The 16,063-nt window shown below is 42.7% G+C and overlaps 1 protein-coding gene across 2 annotated transcripts in view; it reads left to right on the forward strand.

Moving 5' to 3' along the window:
- Nucleotides 1-16,063, forward strand: part of NPTN (neuroplastin) — a 72,958-nt gene that overhangs the window by 31,065 nt on the left and 25,830 nt on the right. For both annotated transcript variants that reach the window (XM_045449141.1, XM_045449140.1), the window contains exons 2-4: nt 5,329-5,676; nt 10,551-10,722; nt 14,646-14,740. In XM_045449141.1, coding sequence (XP_045305097.1) covers nt 5,329-5,676; nt 10,551-10,722; nt 14,646-14,740 — 615 coding nt within the window. The remainder of the gene's footprint in view (nt 1-5,328; nt 5,677-10,550; nt 10,723-14,645; nt 14,741-16,063) is intronic.

The raw sequence follows: 16,063 nt of genomic DNA on the forward strand, positions 1-16,063 counted from the left end.
TAAAAGGTGATAAAAGCAGGCAATGGTCACCTGAGAGAGAGGGAGGGAAGTTAGTCTCCTTACCTGTTCAGCAGTTGCCCTGGAGGTAAGTAAGAATTTTAGCTGTAAAAGTCAGTGATGGTCTCTCGTGTGGGGCTAGGCTAGTTTTTTTGCTTCCTTAGGGCATATATAAAAGCAGTTTCCTTGGGATTGGGCTCAACTTGCTCTTCTGTGTTCCCTTTTTCTTCTCACCCGCTGCTACATATCTACACATCCAGTTTTTCCTGCCAGAGAGCTCCTCCTTTTCTCCGGCTGCTAGCCCCAGCTGTCATCTTCGCCTCCCATCCCCCATCCCTAGTTATGCAATTTTACATTACGCTTTTCCCGGTTTTACTGTCTCTATTTTTTATACTGTGCTTGCTGCTTGCCTCCATCCCCAGCTTCTAGTCCCTTCCTTCCCCCAAACCAGTGACCACCTTTCAGCTTCCCTCTTTATCATTGTTGAACTTAATGTATTTTATTAGTACTTTCTCAAACCTGTTTGAGGTCTGAGCCCAGTTACGTATTACATTGGATAGAGATGATGGTGGGGAAGGGGCAGGAAGTTGTTTTTCTGAAATTCAGGCTTTTCCCAAAATACTGGATGGGCTTTGAGCTGGAGATCAAACAGATGCTTCTATTGGCCTCCCAACTTTAGGCAGTTGTGTGCTCTTACGTTGAGAGCAGATACTTGATTGAAAGCCCTTGATAATGAAAGGCAGGGCAGTGAGTCAGGGTCTGAGCTGTCTGCCGCCTCCTCCTGCTGCTGCTGCTGCTGCTGCTGCTGCTGCTGCTGCTGCAAGCTAGTTCTCTTCTGAATTGGAGCTAATTTTGGATGGATAATGAGGTAGATGGTGGCTAATAACTTTCCTTTGCTAATTGTGATTTCACGATACTGTGTAAAGATGGTTTTTGTTTTTTTGTTTTTTTGTTTTTTCTTTTCCTTGCTGCTAGGAGGAGAAATAGATCTATTTTCATGATTTTTGATGCATGTTGAGCTATCAAGAATCCTGTGCTTGGGTTTGTTTAGAGGCACTACAGTTTAATGGAAAGAACCATAGTCTAAGAGCTGAAGACCTGTGTTCTGATCCCATCTCCATTCAGGATTAGCTACCCAGGCAATCTTGGGCAAGTCATGAACCTGTTTCTGTGCCTGTCCCATCTATGAACCTTGTCAAACTATGTGAATGAAATGAGATGTGATATATGTGGAAGCACTTTGTAAACTGTTAAGTTTTATAAAAATTTCAGGTGCTGCCCTTTGTTAATTTGCCCACTGACCACAATACCAGAGAAATGCATCTAATGTCTTTTAAATTTTTTTTAAATGTTTATTTGTTTTTGAGAGAGAGGCAGAGTGCAATTGGGGAGGGGCAGAGAGAGAGGGAGACATAGAATCCAAAGCAGGCTCCAGGCTCTGAGATGTCAGCACAGAGCCTGATGTGGGGCTCAAACTCATGAAGTATGAGATCATGACCTGAGCCAAAGTTGGATGCTTAACCTACTGAGCCACCCAGGCGCCCACATCTAATGTCTTCCCTCCTATGAAGCCAGCCTTCTCAGGAGCAGGATGATGAAATCATTAGAACTGGGGGGGGGCGGAATCTTGCCTCTGGAACCATCTTTTATTTTCTCACCACAACCCCCACAACACACACATGCCTTCCCCCCCCCCCCCCCCAGTTGCTTGGGAAACTCTTTGATCCTGTGTTTCACTATGTTCATTCTTTACTAGGATTATAATTTGAAGGAGTTAGTGATCATAGTGTGCTGCACATTCCAGTGGACATGTCCTTGCTTTTTGTAGTCAAAAATTATTAGTTATATTTAAGCGGTGACACAAAATATGTTTAACTTTTAAATAGCTACAGAAAACTTTTTCTGTTGTAGTAAGGGACATTGACTGCAGTTGTGGAAAGTATTAGGAGGTCATGCTTTGTCTTTGGACACACCTGGATTCCAGATCAGACTTTTGCACTATTAGCTTGTGACTCTGGGCAAAGTACTTAACTTTTTGGGGCCTTAGTTTCCATCTCTAAGGGCATTCTAATAGCACCTATCTTATAGGGCTGTTGTAGGATTAAATGAGATAATATAAAGTGCTTACCACATTGTCCAGCACATAACAAACACATACTTAGGAAGTGTTACCTGTTGATGTACATGTCTAATAATAATAGCTTTCAAAGAATACGTAAATAGATGTCAGTGTTTTAAGGGATTTTAAATCTTGTTTTTAGATAAGTTTTTTTTTAAATATACATCATAACATTTACTAATTCAAAGAACATTTGTTTTTTACTTACTCCCATTTTCCTGTATTCAGATAGAAAATTTAACTAAATCAGATCAGCATTCTTTCCTCCTTAGGAAATGACTCTTGCCCAGGGGTGGTGGTGTCAGGTTGAAAGACTTGGTTGATTCTGTGCAATGAAAATTGTGTTCAGGCTGTTTCTTGGCTACCTTTGAATTGTGTGGTGTTGGGATTTGAGATTACATTGGGATTGGATGGGTTCTTGGGGTTCTTTACATACTTGCAGGCATTCCCTTCACATTAGCATGGTCACTAGATTGATAAAGAGGTTTAAATGTCAGCCCGCATTTCAGAAGGGGAAAAAAAATACAAAAACCCACTAACAGATTTCTAGAGCATAATCAAGTTGATGGTCCCTGACTTACTGTGGTTCAGTTTAAAGTTTTTCAATTTTATGATGGTGCAAAAATGATAATGTATTCAGTAGACACCATATTTTGAATTTTGATCTTTTCCTAGGCAGTGATCTGTACATTTCTCCGTCACAGTGCTGGGCAGTGGCAGCAAGCTGTAGCTCCCAGACAGCCATGCTACCATGAGGGTAAACAACCGATAAACTTAAAACTGTTCTGGACCCATACAGCCATTCTGTTTTTCATTCTCAGTACAACATTCAACAAATTATGTTAGATATTCGACACTTTCTTGTAAAGTAGGCAGGCTTGTGTTATATGGTTTTGCTCAACTGTAGGCTAATGTAGGTGTTCTGAGCACGTTTAAGGTAGGCTAGGCTAAGCTATGCTATGATGTTCAATAGGTTAGGTGTATTAAATGCATTTTTGACTTAAAATTTCAACTTACAATGGGTTTATTAGGATGTAATACCATCGCTAAGTCGAGGATGATTTGTGCATAATCAGTGTTTGAGAGGGCATAAACTCTCCCAGTTCACAGAGAATGTGAGAATAAGAGCACTCGTAATTTCCACTTAATGATCGAGAGTGTGATTAAAATAGAGTACTCCTCTTTACTGCTCCCTAGGGGTTTACTGATAATCAGTTTTCCATGGTGGTTAAACCAATAGTAAAATGAATGGAACCAGCTTCCTTTAGCTAGCCTTCTATATTAGTTGGCATCGACTTTGACAGGTTGGCAGGTGGCAGGTTTTGAGATTAAGACATTAGTCCTTTATTACCACTTTACCTGGAAGTGAGCTCAGGTTTTCATTGCTGGGGGTTGGTGTTTCCTTTCTCAAATTCTGAAACTTCCTTTGCATCTGACAATGACATCTTTTTGGCTTCTTGGAGCCTCTGGTAGATAGTTCCTTACAAGGAACTGACACAATTTGAATAGGTAGTTTAGAATAGTATTTGCAAGGTAGAACATTTAGTCTAAGGCTGTTAGTTACTGGATTCCTATCCTCCCCACATTTTGTATGTTTTATGAATGGAAAGGCTAGTATGAATTTGGAGGTCTTGACCTCTACTTGAATAAGTATAGTACTTCTCTTAGGGTTCTGAGGTCCATAAGGTGGAGTTTATCTACAAAGGCAAATACTTCTATGGATATAAACAGAAAATTTTCCACTTAGCAACCTCCATTTTCAGGCAGCTCCATTATGTCCTTGGCTTCTGGACTGTAGGAAAACTGTTCCATTTAATTCATACTTTCCCTCTGAAATGTATTTAATCTGATGTGGGTAGATCCCCCCCCCCCCCACTCCCTGCAGAGGGACCAGCTTGGTCCCAGGAGAAATTGCCCAGCCACTGAGAGTACCTCTTGTAGCTTCTTGCCCTGTATCCTAGAATCCTGCCTGAAATGGTAGAAATGCTGCTGGACCCTGGGTGGAGTAAATGGGTGAGAGAGAGTATGCTTGCACTGTGATTTAATTTACTATGGACCCCACTCCAAGTTCTTCAAATAAGCTTGGGTTTTCTACTCTGTCTCTGCCATTGCCACCTTGTCTTATGGGAGTGTAACCTAAAGCAAATTCTGGACAAGTGGAAATAGGCATCAACTTTAGTTCCTGGGAAATGCCTGGCAATGATGTTGAGGCCTAGCCTTCACCATAGAATTTAATTTAATTCATCATTATACATTTCTTATTCTTTATGAGCTGGACTCTGGGGGCTAGGCTACTGAACTACATAGACAGAGACTGTCAAGTACCATAGTTATTTTGAAGACTCACTTTTCGGGAGAGTTTTCTAGTTGTATGAACTCACAGAATTGTGGAAGGTATAGTCTCTCCATTGGCAATGAGTTGGGTTGATGCTACTGTTGGTTCCACTCCTGAGCTGACACCCATCATAATTCTCACTCTGAAGTGTACAGACTGTCTTATTTACCTGTGCCTGAATGTCTGCATTCGGGTAGAGGCTACCTAATCACAGACCCCTGGGTTGTTTGTTTGCCACAGGCCCAGGGAAGAATAGGATGTGGGGGAAGTCTGTGCTGAACTCAGGATGGAATCCTGTTTGAGAGAGAATTATGCTACCTATTCGGTTGAAATTTGGACCCCGATTCCCAAGAGAAGGTGTCATTAGGTCAGTTAATATTTCTTGTTGAGGCCCACAAAAGACATTGCATCTCGGACAAAGTATTCCCCCATCCAAAAGAGAGATCCTGACTTGGCATATAGAACTACTGCCACTTGCGTTTATCTTTCATCACTTGCCTGAATTTGAAAAGGTAATGGTTTGTGCTCTAAGGAAAGATACTCTTCCCTGAGACCTGAGGCTTTCTCATTCCTACCAACTGGGCCCATTGCTAAAATGCTTTCCAGTGGGCTTGCTTCTGCCTGGCTAGCACCTGGGCTGCCCCAGCTTGTAATTAGCCTGCCTTTGCTTCATAAGCTTCCCAGGGTGGTTCTTCTTCTAAAAGCTTGTATGAAATGCTATTTACTGTCTCTTTATATCTTTATAGTTTAAAAATGAATCCTTTTTGTTCTTTGCAACTCATTTGCTTTTTTCTTTTCTTTAAATTACTATTAACACCTGTTGATTCTTTTTTTTCTGCTTGGCCTGTCACTGCATTCCTGCTCCCCCTCCCTCTAGCTGGGTTTGTCAAGTCGCCCATGTCAGAAACTAAGCTCACTGGGGACGCCTTTGAGCTGTACTGTGACGTGGTCGGGAGCCCCACGCCAGAGATCCAGTGGTGGTACGCAGAAGTCAACCGGGCAGAGTCTTTCAGACAGCTGTGGGACGGTGCTCGGAAGCGCCGTGTCACCGTAAACACCGCCTACGGGTCAAACGGCGTGAGTGTGCTGAGAATAACCCGGCTCACCTTGGAGGACTCTGGGACTTACGAGTGCAGGGCCAGCAACGACCCCAAGAGGAATGACTTGAGGCAAAACCCCTCCATAACATGGATTCGAGCCCAGGCCACCATAAGCGTCCTTCAGAGTGAGTCCAGCACCCTACAGTAGTAGTACTGTAGTCATTAGAGGTGGCCCAATGACCCTTCCCTTCTGCTTCCTTTCCCTCTTCCCCAGTATGATCGCTCACCCCACCCCTTGTCTTCGTTTTTTCAAACCCACGACCCTTCTGGTTGTAGTGTATAAAAACATCTGTGGCAACTTTTTTTTTCTTTGCCGTCCTTTCTACCTCCCTCATCCCCCAACCCTTCTCTGTGTCTTTCTCCTCAGGAACAAAGAATTTGGGGAAATCCGTGCCTGTCCAAAATCATCTGCATTGGGAAGAGGTGGGGAGGGAGAACTGGGGAGGCTCAGAAAACCACCTAAAACTCACAAGACCAGGCAGTTAAACCAGGGTAGTAGTGTTGAATTGTTTCTTTCCCTCCCCTTTAATTTTGTAGTAGGTTTCCTGCTATCCTTTTGCTGATTTATTCTCTGGTGCCTTTTTATTTTTGTTTCTCTCCCCAGTCTAACTACTTTTTATTTCTTCTGTTCATCTGTTTGAAGCTCTCTGAATAGCTGCCTTCACCTCTATGATTTTAAGTTTGTGTCTGCCCAGCTCCTTCCCTCACTGTGACTTGGTGTCATCCTGTTCTGTGATGGGAATGTCGCCATAGGTGCGGTGTGATGGTGTGTTTTGGTTGTTGGGTGGCATGTAAGCTTGGATATTTCCATAGTTCCAGCTCTTTTTCTTTTCTAAAACAGTGGCACGTGCTTCTCTGATAACAGCCCTGCACTACAGCAGCACACTCCTTACTGGTCCTGCCCATCCAGTCTCCTGTTCTTTTAAAAGCAGTAGTCTGAGATTTCCTCCATGTGTCTTGCTGTTAGGCACCAGGTGACACAAGCTGCAAAGTATTTTTTTTTTTAAACACCATCATGCTGTTTCAGAGTCAGAGTTGCATCTGCTTCCTGTTCACAGATAGTTTGACTCTGATGACTGACTGTTGGCACAGTGCTCCTCTTCCCAGAAGCTGGCAACCCTAGAAATAGTTTGGAAGCCATTCACACTGGCCTTTTCTTGTGTTTTGAAAAAAGAAGAAACTAACGTCCAACTAAGTGATGAGGGAAAGCTAAGCGGCTGGCTTAGAATTCTTCTCTTCATCTGTTGTGTCAGGTATAAGTAAGACATTAGACACAGGGACTTTTGTGGCCACCTCTCTTTCTAGCAAGTGTCTTGCTACTTGTAAAGAGGCAAGGAGAGGGAGGGAAAAGCCACCACAGAGCCAGTGCTCCTGGCCAGCAAGAGTTTTAGCCCCACATCTGACCTGATTGTAATTGAGGGAGCATACTCTACTTAATGGAATGATCCTCTGGAGTTTTCACCTTCTCTTTTAAGAACTCAGACCTGTAGCCAGTTCTGGCTTAAAGAACTGATTGATTTAGAAAGAGTAAGTAAAAATAGTAAGAACACGTTCATGAGGAATTTGGTAGTAACACAGGGATTAATAGGATATGGGCCCTGAATATCTATGTACTTAATATGGAAGATAGCAAGTTAGTTGTCTGTCCTTCATAGTTCCTTAGAAGATGCTTATGGAGAGAAGAGGCCTTCGGGAAGAGGTAGGAGAGGCTGCTGCAGCTGGCACTGTTCAATCAGAGAACCTGCTTCTGGAAAGGGGAAAAGAAAACCTTGTCTATGTGAAAATGGGGAATATTAACCCAGCGATTTTCCTTTTATTTAACAATTTTTCCCTTGCACGCTTCCTTCTCCTGCCCCCCTGCTCCTTTCCTTATAAAAGCAGAATTACCCAAATGGCCACAAAGACCTGCAGAAGTTTGTAGGCATGGACTGGGCTGGGCATTTGGTATTTGTACTTCCAGGAGCTTGACTCAAGTAGACTCATAGTTAAGAGGTCATGTCTTGGGGCTAGAAGAAGATGAGTCTTTGGGGTACTTACTACCAATCCTGAGAATACATAACATTTCTCCAGTTTACTTGGAAATAAACTTCCTAACTTAGAAGTGTCTGCATGTGATTGAACCAAACCCTGGTTCAGTCTCATCCCAGACTTCCCCATCAATCAGTTAATTCTAGTTAACTGTTTTAGAGAGCCAAGCTGCTGATGCTACTTTTAAAAAACACCCTGAATTCACTCTAATTGGATTTTATGATCTTAACATCCCAAGGACATTTGCCTCCAGGAGGAGGTTGAAGTCTTCTAAAATGACTCCTTGACAGTATTTCCCCCCAGAACTCCTTGAGTAAAATAAGACAGGATGAGAAATATGCCCAGTTTTTAGGGTATCTCCCTGGCCATAGCATGTTCTACACATGTGTGACGGTGAGGGTAGGGGTCTCCCATCCACTGCTTCTCTGTAGGAGTCAGTGGCAGGCAAAAATTTTGGGGCTTCTCCTAAATGTTCATCTCTCTTGGACTTTCATGGGCATTGCTGGGCCACAGAAACAAAAGCTCCACCTTCATCCTGGTGCAGAATGCAGATGTGGCACCATGGCCAAGGAGCTTGGGTTAGCACTGGTTTCCATATACAGCGATCATTGGAGGGAGGTACCACACCCCACAACCTTCCTATGGTGCAGAATCATATTTAAACCTATTTAAATTATCCACTTGCTCCCAGCTGACTCTCTCCTGGATCTTTAACACTTAAGGGGAAAAGTGCTTTCCTTTGCCTTCCAAGAATTCTTGGCAGAAAGTCTACCAGGTTGCTCTCATCAACTTCTTAATCTCCCTGAGCTGCAGTGGGCATTTGCATCGTCACAGGTAAGAGTAGCATTTATTTTGGCCTCCTTGTGTTTAAACATCTAGAAGCTCTTGGCCTCATTCTCAGAGTTTACCCTTTCTCAGTGCAGTCTGAGAAGAAGAACCAGAAGGAGAGTCCCAAATGGGACAGGAAATAAAATTGGATAATAAAAATTTAGTAAAAACCTAAAAGTGTGTTTGGGTTTTAATGTTGCCTTTATATTTTTAATTTCTGTGGAGTACTGGTTCTTTCTCTTTTTTTTTTTTTTGTTTTTGTTTTTGCTTGGTTTTGATTTTTCTTGGAATTGTGGTGCTTTCTGCTGATGGTGTGTGTGCGCCTTCCGTTGCAGGGTTTGCAGCCGTTCTGCTCGACTTAAAGGCCCAGGGATTTGGCTTCTGTCCAGTGTGTTTTGGAAACCATGGGACACCACTGCGCTAACGTGTTTACATGCATCTGCTTCTGTCTTAGTGGCTGCTATGCCTCCATTATCTGTACATAGAGACCCTGTTTGATGTCACCAGTAAGGATCAGTGCTGAATGAAGATAACCATTATCCTTTTGCCAGAGTCAGAAAATAGTGAGAGGCAATTTAATTGAAGAAACTTGAGGATTTGCTTTATTTGCCACAGTGTTCTTTGATACGAGTCTACAGTCAGAAATGTTGCATTGATTAGGAGGTCCTTGGGCATTATGTTTTTCAAGTGTCCCATGACTGCTCCATACTATCCTCCTCCCTGCACAGTGAACAAGGTTTAGTTCCAGTGAAGGGAGAGAGTTCTGTCCTCAAGAGTTAAGAGTCAGCACTATACTGCGTAAAATGGTGTTAGGTTGCTGCTACAGAGTTGCCAGGGGCAGGGAAATGGGAAGCTAGTCAAGAATTTCTGAGAAAAAGTGGAAAAAGGATAAAAGAGGAAGAAATACCTCTAATGGTGGATGGGAAAAGTTTAGACTTTACCTGAAAATGTTTAAGTGTGGGAAAAGATTAGAGATAAGTAACAACAACAAAAAGACAGCAAACAAACATCTTGACTTTCATATAGTGGTGGAATTCAAAGGGCTTTAAGGATGAACCTTCCAGGAATGACAGAGTGTGCCTTACAGAATTTCTGCTCAATGTGTTCTAATATTTGGGTCAAATAGGTTATTTTTGTAGATTCTAAACTAATGACCCCAGGTTATCTAAGCCCAGGATAGAACCAGAAGATGAAGTATGTAACTTGCTGTAGGGTGGAAAGTGTGTGGGGGGATTTGGGGCCGGGAAAGGGAGGCAGAGGTAGAGAATTCAGTCAGATCTGTGTTCTAGGCCCAGCTTTGCCACTAATAATAATTATGGCCTTGCACAAGCCATTTTCTGTCTCTAGCTCTTCAAGAGTGGGTTTAGTGAACTCTTAAGGGCCTCTCAGCTCTAAAATGTTTACAGCCCATGATACCAACACATACTGCATTCTAGTTATATTATCTCCACAGTGGAATGTGTTTTAAACAGGAATTCTGAAAAGGTTTTGTTTTGGGAATAAATATGGGCTGGAGAGAAGAACTGTGATGATTCCTTAAGAATTTTCCCATGGCATATTTTGGAAAATACAATAGACTTCTGGCAGGAAATTTGCTATTAAGGATCTACACCTTTTCTGCATAATTAATGGCCATGGCTGATTTGCCATAGGTTTATCAGAATTAAATGTGGGAAAAGCCATACATGTATTATCTAATTATAGAAATTACTGTTCCAAGGCCTAGTGACTCCATAGGGAGTTTATTAGTTATATAAATGATACTGCCTTTGTCTTCAGAACTGCAAGGTGGAGCCTGGTTTTCTAATTGAAGCTGAATTGGTTGGTGGTTCTTATATCATAAAACCGTGGTGTTAAAAGTGTAAGTGGATTGTTGCCAGTATAAGTACCCATAATACTCCCATTCTTTTCACGTCTAGGCCAACTGGTCTTCAGGCTGTTGTCTGCGCTAGTGGTCATTTGCTTATAATCATTGTTTTTCCTTTCTTGACTTCCTCCAAACTGGTAAAGTGAAATTCCTCGTGTGGTCCTGTCTGCCCTCCCTCTTCTTCTAGTCTCCCCATCCTACCCCATCCAATTCTCAGGCCAGGGCTACAGAGAACAGAAGGCTGTGGCTCCCTATCACTGTGCACTCTTATTACAGAGCCACGGATTGTCACCAGTGAAGAGGTCATTCTTCGAGACAGCCCTGTTCTCCCCGTCACTCTGCAGTGTAACCTCACTTCCAGCTCTCACACCCTTACATACAGCTACTGGACAAAGAATGGGGTAGAGCTGACTGCCACTCGCAAGAATGCCAGCAACATGGAATACAGGTGAGAGGGACTAACAGCTCCTAGGAAGATGGGAGGGAGCAGTGAACTTACTATGGACATTCATAATCCATAATTATGTTAACGTAGGAGACACATAAGATATATACTGTCCTTCTCTGGAGAGTCTAATCCAGTGTGTCGGGTGAGGCCCAGGAACCTATTAAAGATTTCCAACGGAGTCCAATGAATAGCTAGGCTTGAGAGCTCTAGGTGTTCCTCTCATTATGATAATAGAGAAACGGAGGGCATAAGGTGTGATTTGCTCAGGGTAACCGTGCTAGTCAGTAGGAAAGTCAGAACTTGAATGCAGGTCCCTTGACTTAATTCAGTGCTTTGAGGAATCAGATTGAAATCTGCTTTAGGACTCTTAGAGCAAGAACACCGTAAGTGATCTTTCACCATTGGGTAGAATTCCTAGTGAGTTACCTTTTTTTTTTTTTTTTTTACAATTTTTTTTTACATTTTATTTATTTATTTTTGAGAGAGAGAGAGAGACAGAGCACAAGTGGGGGAGGGGCCGAGAGAGAGGGAGACACAGAATCTGAAGCAGGCTCCAGGCTCCGAGCTGTCAACACAGAGCCCGACGCGGGACTTGAACCCATGAACCGTGAGATCATGACCTGAGCTGAAGTCAGTTGCTTAACTGACTGAGCCACCCAGGCGCCCCGTGAGTTACCTTTTAGGAGTGATTAATATGACCATAACCAGATCAAGACCGGTGGATATAGGGCTCTTTAGTGATCTGGAATAAGTTTAGTAGTCTGTAAACATCCTTTGATGAAAGGGGGGATATTTGCTGGCTGAAGTTAACCTGGCACCCAAACATTTGGTGCTTTTTTGTAATATCTGGAACACATGGCACCTCACCTTTCAGAATAGTTTGTGTTTAAAACCTAATCCCGAAAAGGATCGGCTAATCCTGTTTGGCAGGATTATGCAGTGAGAAGAAAGAGTGCACTGGAGTGAGATCAGGAAGACTTGTGTACCCAGTAGTAGCAAGGACATTCTGCAGTATTTTGCAAAATTGAGATCTTTTCATACCCCTTATTTATTGACCCACATTAATTTCTGGATCCTCCTCCTTTTCTCAAGTGAGGAAGCTACAACTCCAAGAGTAATGACTGTTTTCCAGGCCAAATACTGTATCTAGTAAATTACAGAAGCAAGGGTTGGTTCCAGGTCTTCTGACTTTCTAGAATCTAGGTCATTTTTTTTCCCCCTGCCATTTTAGTGGCAAGCTAATCTGTCTCGACTGTAGTTTCTTCTCATATTAAATTGGAAATATAGCCTCAGCTGTATTCTCATAGTTTGGAAAACGTTAATCAAATAGAAGTGTTTGGTGGAATGAAAGGCATATATATATTCCTGGTCTGTTTCTTAGTTTTACAAGTTTGTATTTTTTAACAACTCTTTCAAGGTACCAGACATCCAATTGTGTTTCTCTTGGGTCTTGTACTATGTCACCCATATAGATTTGAACTGTAACTATAAATTTGAGCCTGACTTTATAAAATGCTGCTCCTCCTGCTCCTCCTCCCTCTCCTCCCCTTACTCCTCCTCCTCCTCCTTGCTCCTCCTCCTCCCCCTTGCTCCTCCTCCTCCCCCTTGCTCCTCCTCCTCCCCCTTGCTCCTTCTCCCCTTCTTCCCCTTCCTCTTCCTCCTGCTCCTCCTCTTCTTCCTCTTTTTTCTTCTTCCTCTTAGTTTATTTGAAGCTCTCCAGGAGTGTTCTGCATTGTCCGTTTTTCAAGGAATCTGTGTTCTCCCACATTTTGTGGAAAAAAACAAAACAAAAAAAAAAAAACAGCTGATGAGCCCTTGAGCCACCTGTTAGTTTGGATAGCCATGGAGCCAGTCTCAGACCCTGCTCCTGCTCAGCTGTAGGGGACGTTTTCCATTTGCGTTGTTTCCCAGTAGCTAGTTGACGGGAATGTTGTGGGGAGATTTTGAGCCCATAGGCATGGGCTCAAGCTTGGGAGTCATCTTTCTAAGTCTTTTCAAGGAACTTAGAGTCAGTCTGAGCTCTGAAGATACAGCCGCTGCTCTTTCTCCAAACTCTGGAACATTTGCTAAGAGCAGCTGACTTGTGTCTGTTTTCCAGTTGGGAGGATATTGGTTTAAGAAGAGCCACTTGTATGAGGTTTAGAAGACTCTTGGCAGTTCCTCTTAGAATATTAGGTTGCCATGGGTATGCTGAGACAGTCCTGGGGATAGACTGTGTGTCTCTCCTCATCCGTGGTCTAGTAACCCGTATTTCTTTTTTGCGATTGAACAGTAAGGTGGATAAATCTGTTCGGCCACTCAGTGGTCAAGGTTTCTCTGAGTTTTTCTCAGGCATTAACTAGTGCAGTGGAGCTTTGACCATTGCAAGTTCTCTGTTTTAACCACTGAGTAAAAGAGCAGGATCTGTATAATGGTTATCAGATGTGGATTTCTCTGTTTTCGGTAATTACACACCAGCCTTTCTGCATATGTTTGGGGGTGTGTGTAGGCCATAGTGTGCTGAGCTGGTGTGAAGTTGGTCATTAGGGGCAAGACAGCTTGTTAAGGATCACCTTGTGAATTCAGAGGAAGTGCTGTTCTGACCATACACACTTCCTACAATCCTCCTTGTCCCTCTACTTACCTTGGTTGGGATCTCTGCACAGCTATGCATTCTGAATTTACATTCACTCCATCATTTACTCGTTTATTTATTCATCCCCCTGCTATATTCCAGCGAGGCCATGAGCTGGGTGTAGATCTGTTCACAAAATAAACAGTGCCTGTCCACATAGAACTTGGTCTGTTGGGAAACTAGACATTCATCAAACAATTGCATAAACATATAATTACATGTTGTGGTGAATGCTTGTGAAGAATGACATTGTAGTATTAGAGATAATATCCTGGAGGGGATGTCACTTAGATTGGGGGGTAGGAAGAAGTGATGTGAGCCGAGACTGATGCAAAAGTAGGCTAAGATTGATGGGAAGACTATTCTCTGTAAAGGAACATCTCATGTCAAGGCTTTTTTTCTTTTTAACTTTTTTTTTTTAATGTTTATTATTTTTGAGAGAGAGAGAGAGCAAGCAGGGAAGGGGCAGAGAGAGAGGGAAACACAGAATCAGAAGCAGGCTCCAGGCTCTGAGCTGTCAGCACAGAGCCTGATGCGGGGCTCGAACTCACAGACCACAAGATCATGACTTGAGCTGTAGTCGGCCGCCCAACCGACTGAGCCACCCAGGCGCCCCTTGTGTCAAGGTTTTGAGATAGGAACGAGTGTGACACGTTGAAAAACTGAAAAGAGCCCAGCAGGGCTAGAAAGTGGCTGAGGTGAGGGTACGACAGATTATGCAGTGCTGTGGAGTTTTAGCTGCACTTAAGCATTAAAAGTGTATTTGCCTCTCTGCGGTCGGTGCTGTGATGGCGGATTTTTTTTTTTTTTTTTTTTTTAAACTATCCCTTGGGTCCTGTTGGTGAGTAGACTTATTGAAAGGCATGCTACTGAAATACAGGGTGGAAAGAACAAGATGAGAAGAACAAGGGTCTTTAGGGAAACACAGAAAAAGGTTTGCTTTTTTCTGCTCTTATTTATTTGACTAGAACCACAAGGTGAGCAAAAAGTTTTTGGTGATGGCTCCATTCTCTATATCTAAATATAGTCCATAGTATTTTGTACAGCCCTCTATTTTGATTACTTGTTTAAGGTTAGAGACCATGTATCATTCTATCTTTGTATTCTATCTTACTCCCAGTAAGGAGTAAAGCATTAATGTTTCATGGAGGGAGGCTTTTGCTTTTAGTTAGGAGGAGGGGAGTTGCATTCAGGGACACAGTTTGGAGAGGAGAGTCCCTGGTTACCCTCTTGATTCTTCTTTTGTTGTATATTTTGTTGTATATTTGTTCCCAGCTTCCTTACTTGATTTTTTTTCTCATCTCTGCAGGATCAATAAGCCGAGAGCTGAGGATTCAGGCGAATACCACTGTGTATATCACTTTGTCAGTGCTCCTAAAGCAAATGCCACCATTGAAGTGAAAGGTACAACCCAACAGAGGCTGCAGTGTGAGCCTCTCCCTCTCCTTCTGAGACACTACCTTGTTCTGGACTCCCAGTCTTCAAGCTGTTCTTGTTCCCATTATGGGAGGCAATATAACATTATGGTAGGACTACAGGCTCAGGAGTTCAGCTGCCCAGGTTTAAATCCAAACCCCATCATCTATTAGCTGTGTGACTATGGCAGGTTATTAGATTCTTTGTGCTCCTGTTTCCTCATTTGCAAAATCTACCTCGTGGGGTTGTAAGGAGGAATAAATAAGTTAATGTAGTAGTTTGAACCATATGAAATTGCTGTTTTTGTCTGGTAAAAGTTTCAATGTTGGCAGCTTCGTATGGTTCAACCTATGTAAATGTTTTCGAGCAAATAGTGCCGTACAAATATTATTACACAGATCTCCAATGGGCCAGAAGGATTTGGCAAAGTACAGTGTGCAGAGTGAACATAAACTATTTGTGGATAATTCATTAGAATTTTTTTTTAGTGTTTGTTTTATTTTTGAGAGAGAACAAGCGGGGGAGGGGCAGAGAGAAGGGGACAGAGGATCTGAAGTGGGCTTTGTGCTGACAGTAGCAAGCCGTGAGATCATGACCTGAGCTGAAGTTTGTTGCCACCCAAGTGCCCCATTCATTAGAATTTTAATAGAAACTCTGGGTGCATGGCATCTTAAAGATACAGCTGTAGCTAAAAGTTCCCAAAAGGGCCAAGAAAACTGTAAAAGTTGAAGCTACTTAACATCATGAATCCCAGCTTTCCTGTGTTATTTCAAAGAAGAGCTGAGACCCAGAAAAGTACAGCCATGAACTCTGGCTCACAGAGTGGTTTGTGGCAGAGCTAGCATTAGAACCCAGATCTTGATTCTCAATCCCATGTTTTTCCATTTTATAAAATGACCAGGGGGAGGTGGGGTTGCTGTTTGAGGTCAGACTGAAGAAATGAGGGTTTTTAAATTTTTGTCATGTTTAAAAAAAAATTTTTTTTAATGTTTTTATTTATTTTTGAGACAGAGACAGAGCATGAGCAGGGGAGGGGCAGAGAGAGGGGGAAAACACAGAATCTGAAGCGGGCTCCAGGCTCTGAGCTGTCAGCACAGAGTCCGACGCGGGGCTCGAACTCACAAGCTATGAGATCATGACCTGAGCTGAAGTCGGACGCTCAACCAGCTGAGGCACCCAGGCGCCCCAGATTTTTTTCAGTCTTTATTTTGCTCAGGAAGGATACGGATTTGTTCTTCAAATCCTTGGGTGATCCTTAGCAGCTGGAAGGATAAATTTAGTAAATGGGAAGGTCCTATAATAGCAAGTATC

This window comes from Leopardus geoffroyi, chromosome B3 (assembly GCF_018350155.1).
Source record: "Leopardus geoffroyi isolate Oge1 chromosome B3, O.geoffroyi_Oge1_pat1.0, whole genome shotgun sequence".
In the NCBI taxonomy this organism is placed as follows: domain Eukaryota; kingdom Metazoa; phylum Chordata; class Mammalia; order Carnivora; family Felidae; genus Leopardus; species Leopardus geoffroyi.